The sequence below is a fragment of the Protomyctophum bolini genome, assembly GCF_963924005.1.
Source record: "Protomyctophum bolini genome assembly, chromosome: 13".
Classification (NCBI taxonomy): Eukaryota; Metazoa; Chordata; class Actinopteri; order Myctophiformes; family Myctophidae; genus Protomyctophum; species Protomyctophum bolini.
Window position 1 is genome coordinate 10702168 of NC_137874.1, and position 8383 is coordinate 10710550.

At 42.6% G+C, this 8383-nt stretch overlaps 1 protein-coding gene across 1 annotated transcript; it reads right to left on the bottom strand.

Annotated features, from left to right (window-relative positions):
* Positions 1-5060: 5060 nt before the first annotated feature.
* Positions 5061-8165, bottom strand: LOC308326664 (importin-7-like; the record flags this gene model as incomplete). The annotated part of the gene is made up of 1 exon (XM_080779648.1): positions 5061-8165. One exon carries the CDS (start codon positions 8163-8165, stop codon positions 5061-5063), a length of 3105 nt encoding a protein of 1034 aa, XP_080635774.1.
* Between the last annotated feature and the right edge of the window lie 218 nt (positions 8166-8383).

Sequence of the window (8383 nt, forward strand, 5' to 3'; positions counted from 1 at the left end):
GCTACTCATGGAGAATTGGACAATATTGAAAAAATGAAAAAAACGATGGGTTATATTGAAGCGTGCACCTACACACGCACAGGCGCACATGTATATGCACACCTGGACCTGTAAATGAACAACACAAAAACTAAGGCACTGGTGTCGGACTTCTGGTTTACCGGAACGGGGTTCAACTCCCTGCAGTGCCCTGCTCAATGTGTTGTATTTACCGGAAAGGATGGGAAACATTAGCAAATTGCGGAGTGTTAGAAAAAAAAGGATGGCTTATAGCCCATGTTTTTTTCATTTTCCGCAATTTCCGCAATTTCCGGATAACTTTTTTTTTCAAAATTCAAAATTCCGCAATTTCCGCAATTTTTTAAATTTTGAAAAAAAAAGTTATCCGGAAATTGCGGAAATTGCGGAAATTGTGGAAATGGTAATTGCGGAAATGGTGGAAATGGATATTGTATTTTATTTTACTAAGCCATAACAATTTATTTTCTGTTAACCAACTTGCTGGCTGGCAGGCAGGCAGACAGCTGCTCATAGACAGGCAGACAGACAGACAGCTACTCATGGAGAATTGGACAATATTGAAAAAATGAAAAAAACGATGGGTTATATTGAAGCGTGCACCTACACACGCACAGGCGCACATGTATATGCACACCTGGACCTGTAAATGAACAACACAAAAACTAAGGCACTGGTGTCGGACTTCTGGTTTACCGGAACGGGGTTCAACTCCCTGCAGTGCCCTGCTCAATGTGTTGTATTTACCGGAAAGGATGGGAAACATTAGCAAATTGCGGAGTGTTAGAAAAAAAAGGATGGCTTATAGCCCATGTTTTTTTCATTTTCCGCAATTTCCGCAATTTCCGGATAACTTTTTTTTTCAAAATTCAAAATTCCGCAATTTCCGCAATTTTTGAAATTTTGAAAAAAAAAGTTATCCGGAAATTGCGGAAATTGCGGAAATTGTGGAAATGGTAATTGCGGAAATGGTGGAAATGGTGGAAATGGTGGAAATGGATATTGTATTTTATTTTACTCAGCCATAACAATTTATTTTCTGTTAACCAACTTGCTGGCTGGCAGGCAGGCAGACAGCTACTCATAGACAGGCAGACAGACAGACAGCTACTCATGGAGAATTGGACAATATTGAAAAAATGAAAAAAACGATGGGTTATATTGAAGCGTGCACCTACACACGCACAGGCGCACATTTATATGCACACCTGGACCTGTAAATGAACAACACAAAAACTAAGGCACTGGTGTCGGACTTCTGGTTTACCGGAACGGGGTTCAACTCCCTGCAGTGCCCTGCTCAATGTGTTGTATTTACCGGAAAGGATGGGAAACATTAGCAAATTGCGGAGTGTTAGAAAAAAAAGGATGGCTTATAGCCCATGTTTTTTTCATTTTCCGCAATTTCCGCAATTTCCGGATAACTTTTTTTTTCAAAATTCAAAATTCCGCAATTTCCGCAATTTTTGAAATTTTGAAAAAAAAAGTTATCCGGAAATTGCGGAAATTGCGGAAATTGTGGAAATGGTAATTGCGGAAATGGTGGAAATGGATATTGTATTTTATTTTACTAAGCCATAACAATTTATTTTCTGTTAACCAACTTGCTGGCTGGCAGGCAGGCAGACAGCTGCTCATAGACAGGCAGACAGACAGACAGCTACTCATGGAGAATTGGACAATATTGAAAAAATGAAAAAAACGATGGGTTATATTGAAGCGTGCACCTACACACGCACAGGCGCACATGTATATGCACACCTGGACCTGTAAATGAACAACACAAAAACTAAGGCACTGGTGTCGGACTTCTGGTTTACCGGAACGGGGTTCAACTCCCTGCAGTGCCCTGCTCAATGTGTTGTATTTACCGGAAAGGATGGGAAACATTAGCAAATTGCGGAGTGTTAGAAAAAAAAGGATGGCTTATAGCCCATGTTTTTTTCATTTTCCGCAATTTCCGCAATTTCCGGATAACTTTTTTTTTCAAAATTCAAAATTCCGCAATTTCCGCAATTTTTGAAATTTTGAAAAAAAAAGTTATCCGGAAATTGCGGAAATTGCGGAAATTGTGGAAATGGTAATTGCGGAAATGGTGGAAATGGTGGAAATGGTGGAAATGGATATTGTATTTTATTTTACTCAGCCATAACAATTTATTTTCTGTTAACCAACTTGCTGGCTGGCAGGCAGGCAGACAGCTACTCATAGACAGGCAGACAGACAGACAGCTACTCATGGAGAATTGGACAATATTGAAAAAATGAAAAAAACGATGGGTTATATTGAAGCGTGCACCTACACACGCACAGGCGCACATTTATATGCACACCTGGACCTGTAAATGAACAACACAAAAACTAAGGCACTGGTGTCGGACTTCTGGTTTACCGGAACGGGGTTCAACTCCCTGCAGTGCCCTGCTCAATGTGTTGTATTTACCGAAAAAATTGCGGTCTTGCGGAGGATGAGAAACATTAGCAAATTGCGGAGTGTTTAAAAAAAGAAAAAAATTGTGGAGTATTGCGGAGGAATTGCGGAGTGTTGCGGAAAAATTGCGGAGTTTTGCGGAAATTGTAAATTCCGTAAATTGCGGAAATTGCGGAAATTGGAAATTGTAAATTCCGGAAATTGCGGAAATTGCAGGAAATTGTAAATTGTAAATTCCGGAAATTGCGGAAATTGCGGAAATTGCGGAAATTGGAAATTGGAAATTCCGGAAATTGCGGAAATTGGAAATTGCAAATTCTGGAAATTGCAATTTCCAGAATTTACAAAAAATTGTAAATTCCGGAAATTGCGGAAATTGCGGAAATTGGAAATTGAAAATTGCGGAAATTGCGGAAATTGGAAATTGTAAATTCCGGAAATTGCGGAAATTGCGGAAATTGGAAATTGAAAATTCTGGAAATTGCGGAAATTGCGGAAATTGGAAATTGTAAATTGCGGAAATTGCGGAAATTGCGAAAATTGGAAATTGAAAATTCTGGAAATTGCGGAAATTGGAAATTGTAAATTCCGGAAATTGCGGAAATTGCGGAAATTGGAAATTGTAAATTCCGGAAATTGCGGAAATTGCGGAAATTGCGGAAATTGGAAATTGAAAATTCTGGAAATTGCGGAAATTGCGGAAATTGTAAATTGTAAATTCCGGAAATTGCGGAAATTGGAAATTGAAAATTGCGGAAATTGCGGAAATTGGAAATTGTAAATTCCGGAAATTCCGGAAATTGCGGAAATTGGAAATTGAAAATTCTGGAAATTGCGGAAATTTGAAATTGAAAATTCTGGAAATTGCGGAAATTGCGGAAATTGGAAATTGAAAATTCCGGAAATTGCGGAAATTGGAAATTGAAAATTGCGGAAATTGCGGAATTTTTAAAAATCCTCAAAAATGATGTGGAACGGCGTGTTATAGCATGCTGTGTCGTGTTTTAAATCGTCAACAATGATGAAGACTATAGCGATGACCTCTGAGACCATGGACCAATGAACCATGTAAATACAACAAATTGAGCAGGGCACTGCAGGGAGTTGCACCCCGTTCCGGTAAACCAGAAGTACGACACCAGTGCCTTAGTTTTTGTGTTGTCATTTACAGGTCCTTCCGTTGAAATGTAAATTTTACATTTCAACAGTAAAGTAATATATAAAGAGAAACGAGGATAACATTTTTTTTTCAAATCCTCAAAAATGATGAAAAACGGCGTGCTATAGTATGCAAGTGAACGGGGTGTTTGTTTGGACTAAAACATGCTGTGGAGGAGGTTCTTGTTTCACATTGTAATGGTGGCATGTTTTTCTCTTCAACAACAAACTGACTATTTTTCACCGGATTTACGTGGATCAAAGCTGCAAATACTTCAGTGTATGCTCCAAAGGTAATAAGACAATCTAGGCAGCGTAGAATATTGGATTAAAAAGCGGAACTGTTAAGGTGTAAAGCCGTTAATTTCATCAAGGTTTGATGGCGGTTGGTCCCATATACACATGACCATATATGGGCAATTCTCGTGCTGATATAGACAGACAAACACACATGGTCAAATGTTGGAATGGCTAGCACCGCTCAGAGGCGATGTGACCAGAACAATGTATGAAACTGCTAGTCATGAATTTACCAAGATCACGCATATAGTGATGGGTGGTTCTGAAACATTTTCATGTAAAGAACCCCCAAATTGATGGACCACCATTTAAAAAATATTGTGTGGACCGCCATAAGAAAAGGCCTACAAACTCCCTCTAGAACCCTCTTATGATGGACCCCAATTTTGAGAACCACTCAAATGTTATACAATTATGAATACAGTTACTACCTGAAAATCAAATACCTTAATTATGTACTGTATGTTCATAACAAGAATGTGTTAATGCATAAAAAAAAAATTATACTACAGTAGCCTACAGTATAATTTGCCACAGTCATTTAGCCTCTAGACGGTGATAAGGATTACATATTTAGTCCCCTTATCAATTCAAATTCATGTCGATCTTGGGATCCACATGAGGATCATACGTGGCTCCAATGTGACATCGGTCTATGATGTGTATGACACCACATTTGCACAAGGTCTCAGCCATGACTCCCATTATGAAACTAAAGTTTAATATTTCAAAAAGTAAAAAATATATTTGGAAAAAAAAATGTGGAGGTACTAAGTTGCACGCATATGGCACTGATTGGTCTAACAGTTAAGAGAGATTATCTCTGGATAGACACACAGACACAGACCCAAACAGGGCCGGGCTTAATGCACAGGCTTGGGGCTGCAGCCAGGGGCACCAAGCTCAGGGGACGAACTGAACGCCTGGCCAAAAATAAGGGAAAAAAAAGCTGGACAGTTGCAATTAGCGGCTTCTGAAATAGCCCTGCACCTGGTCGTAGTCGTGGCCACCAAAAAGGGTTCATCCGGCCCTGAATCCAACAGTAAAAGCGTTGCCATCATGGTATCCTCTCCACACTGGACTTCAGGACACAAAAGCCTTTTCACGTCACTTCAATTTACTATAGTCACAGACTAATACAAAGAAGTGATCACTCAATTCATTGCTGGAGGGTTGCCTCCAAAATTGAAATTATTTGGCAAAGCTGGCATTTTGAACTTGTAGCCACCATCCTTCTCGATCATCTTGGATTCATGTGCTGCCTTTCTCTGATCTGCAAGTGTGCCAATGTCTTGAAGAAGTTTGCTATGTTCCTCATCAAGGGATTGTGTGAGTGCTTGGTACCATGCTGGGTCACGGGTCTGGATATTCTGTAGTACAGCTTTGAAGATCTGATACTCATCCACAGACAAGTTGTCTTCATCATCTACAGGAGTAGTGAAATCATCTAATGCTTCCTCCTCTTCATCGTCATCGTCATCCCAGTAGTCATCATCATCTTCATTCTCTCCTGCCTGCTTCAGGCGGACTTCAATGTCATCCTCGTCGCTGGCCAGCTCAGCATCCCCATCATCCTCATCTTCATCATCTTCATCGTTCTCATTTTTGGCTTTGAGGGCGTATGCCTTCTTCAGACCACTAAAGAGCACGATAGCTGCAGGCAGCAACTGGCTGCCAACCTGGTTCACAGCCTGGGGTCTTTGCTCCAGGTCAATCAGGGTGCAGAGGCCAAGAACGCTCATCTTCATGTCATGGAGGCTAAGGAAGCAATCAATATCTTTGAGCCACTGAGTAATAAATTGGTTAGTGATGGGCTCTGTGTTATTGGGAAAGCGTAGATTCTCCAGGGTGTTGAAGAGCAGCGGGGGGTTATAATAAAGTGCAGCAATGGCGACTTGCAAGCACATTGTCCGCAACTCACTGGTTTCCACCTGCCTTGTCAACCGCTCCAACGCAACAGCCACGAACAAGGGCACAACCTGATCGATGCCACGGCCTTTGCACTGCAAAATGATCACCTCCAACAATTTGGCTGCATGACACTCTTCATCCTCACCAAGATCAAGCTCCCCTGTCAGGGGCTTCTTGCACAAGCTGAATATGAACTCGAGGTACTTGGTGTCAGACAGGAGAGTGTTTGTATCTACTGTGACATAGTTGTGTAGGAGAGGCATCATATCTATCATGTACTCAAAATCATCTTCCTGGAAGACATTAAACATCACAGGAAGGAGCTGCCACATCTGTGGGGACACCTGCTGGCATGTCAGGCTATCGGCCAGATACAGGATCTCTTGATAGAAGTCCACTATGTGCTGCTGCAGCACTGTGTCAATCACCTGGAGACAGATGCCTTCCAGCTGCTGGGTGATGTCTTTGTGTTCCTCCACCACTTCCAGCAATGTACGAATGGTGTTGAGGATTGCCAGAGCCGTTCCTGCTTTTTCTCCATATCTATCCTCCTCATCAAAGCCCCTCTCAATCATCTGCTTGAATGTCATCGCCAAGTGCTGCGTCATCTCCACAGTGATGGGAATGATCTCCTCGCTGTATTCATTTACCATGTTCTGTATGACGCCGGTAAGTTCATCATTCACAGTTTCTCTGACAATGTCCAGGAGTGTCTGCATCACGGGCTGGATGAAGGGGCTGACATACTCTTTAGCCTTCTCGTGGTTTGTGATGAGGATCTGTAGGGAGAAGGCAGCCGCTGCCTTGACAGGCATTTCGTTGTCATTGATGAGACAAAGACGCGTCAATTCGACGGCTGTTTGCAGATTCTGGTCACTCGTGAACTTCACCTCACTTAAGCAATTCAAAACCCAGCAGGCTCTGGCTCTCATGTAGCCCAATTCACTGAGAAACATGGGGAAGACATCATTCTTCAGAAGGGTCTCCATCTGTTCCTTATACATCTTTTGTTTAAGCAGAATATCACCTAGTGAACCTATTACATTTAGGGCACCATCCTTTTTCCTGGGGTCAGAAGCAGGATCATTGAGGATCTGGTAGCAGAAGCCCACCGTATTTTGAAGAACCTCTTTCCTCTTGTTGCAGGAGGTATAGAGGAGCGTCTGTGCTGCTGTGGAGGGGCTGATGATGTCTTCAAACTCTGAAAACTTAATGCGGATGTACTCATTTTGGTCTTCCTGCCACAGTTCCTCATCGCTGTCCGAGTGACACATCAATGGGAAAACCACATCCTGAATGATGCCCTGGATATGTGGCTTCAGGTTTTTCCATGTAATGGATTGTGTAATGCCATGGTTGATATAGTTGAGTGTCTGCTGGAGCACTATTGGTGCCACATATTGCTTCTGCTTGTACTGATATAAAACCTTCAGTAGCACCTGTTGTGCAGTCACTGCATATCCTTTGAGGAAAAGATCTGCGAACTGGACATATCCTTTGTTTGCAGTACTTGGGTTGCCATATTTCTCAAACAGCCGGCCCAAGATGCGAAGGGCCCACTTCTTACACTTCCACCATGGCAGATCAGCCCTCTCATCTTCACCCACCTGCATAGTCTCCGGAGGCACATCTCTGTCCACTACAGTCTTCAGGATCTGCATCCATTCTGGTAGGTTCTGTCTGTTGATGAGCTCCAAAGGGAGGTTTTTCTGGACCAGGGCATGGAATATCTTGAAGATTTGTTTTTGCACCATAACAGACTCACTGGAAGGGTCAGGCAGTAACTGGATGAAGCGTTCCTTCAACATAGGCATGAAGATATTCATGGCAGACACCAAGGGTTGGCGCTCATCTGGTTTCTTAAATTCATAGTTCTTGACCAGCTGGTAGAGGCAGAGCAAGATACCCAGCCACCCTGCACTGTTGTCTGACTGTAGATGTCCGCCTATCTTCTCCACAAAGTTTGTCCACTTGTCTGGGTAGTCATGCTTAATCACATGGCGGATGCACGTTGTCAGCTGGACCCTGATGCACTCGGGTGATAAGATGACAGCCTGCACAATGTTCTCTCGAATGAACTGCTTGTCCTCCTCTGGGATGCTGCCGGTGACAAGCGTCACCTTGCCTGAAACATCTTCCTCACTCCAGTGCTTGGTTACCATGTTCTTGAGGTAAATCACACCTGCTTGTTTGACTGGCAAATCCAGCTGGTCAGAGATGGTGACTCGCAGTAGCGTGGACACAAAGTTCACCTGGGTATGACCCTCATTCAGCTGTTTCTCTGCGGCCTCACGCAGGTTAGGATCCATCGTGCCCCGAAGGGCCTGGACGAGAGACTCAGGATTCATTGGGGGGAACTCTGTGGCTCAAATCTAATACTTCAGTGGTGTTGTTAACCTCCTTTCACTATTAAATGTATAAATGCACATCTATATATATTACAGTCTGTGTCTGCACAAATTGGCGTTGCTAGGCAATGTTGTGATTGATGTCAGAGCTCAATCAGCAAGACAATGTGACAACACTGTTGTGTTGTCACACGCAACAAGACAATGTGACAACACTG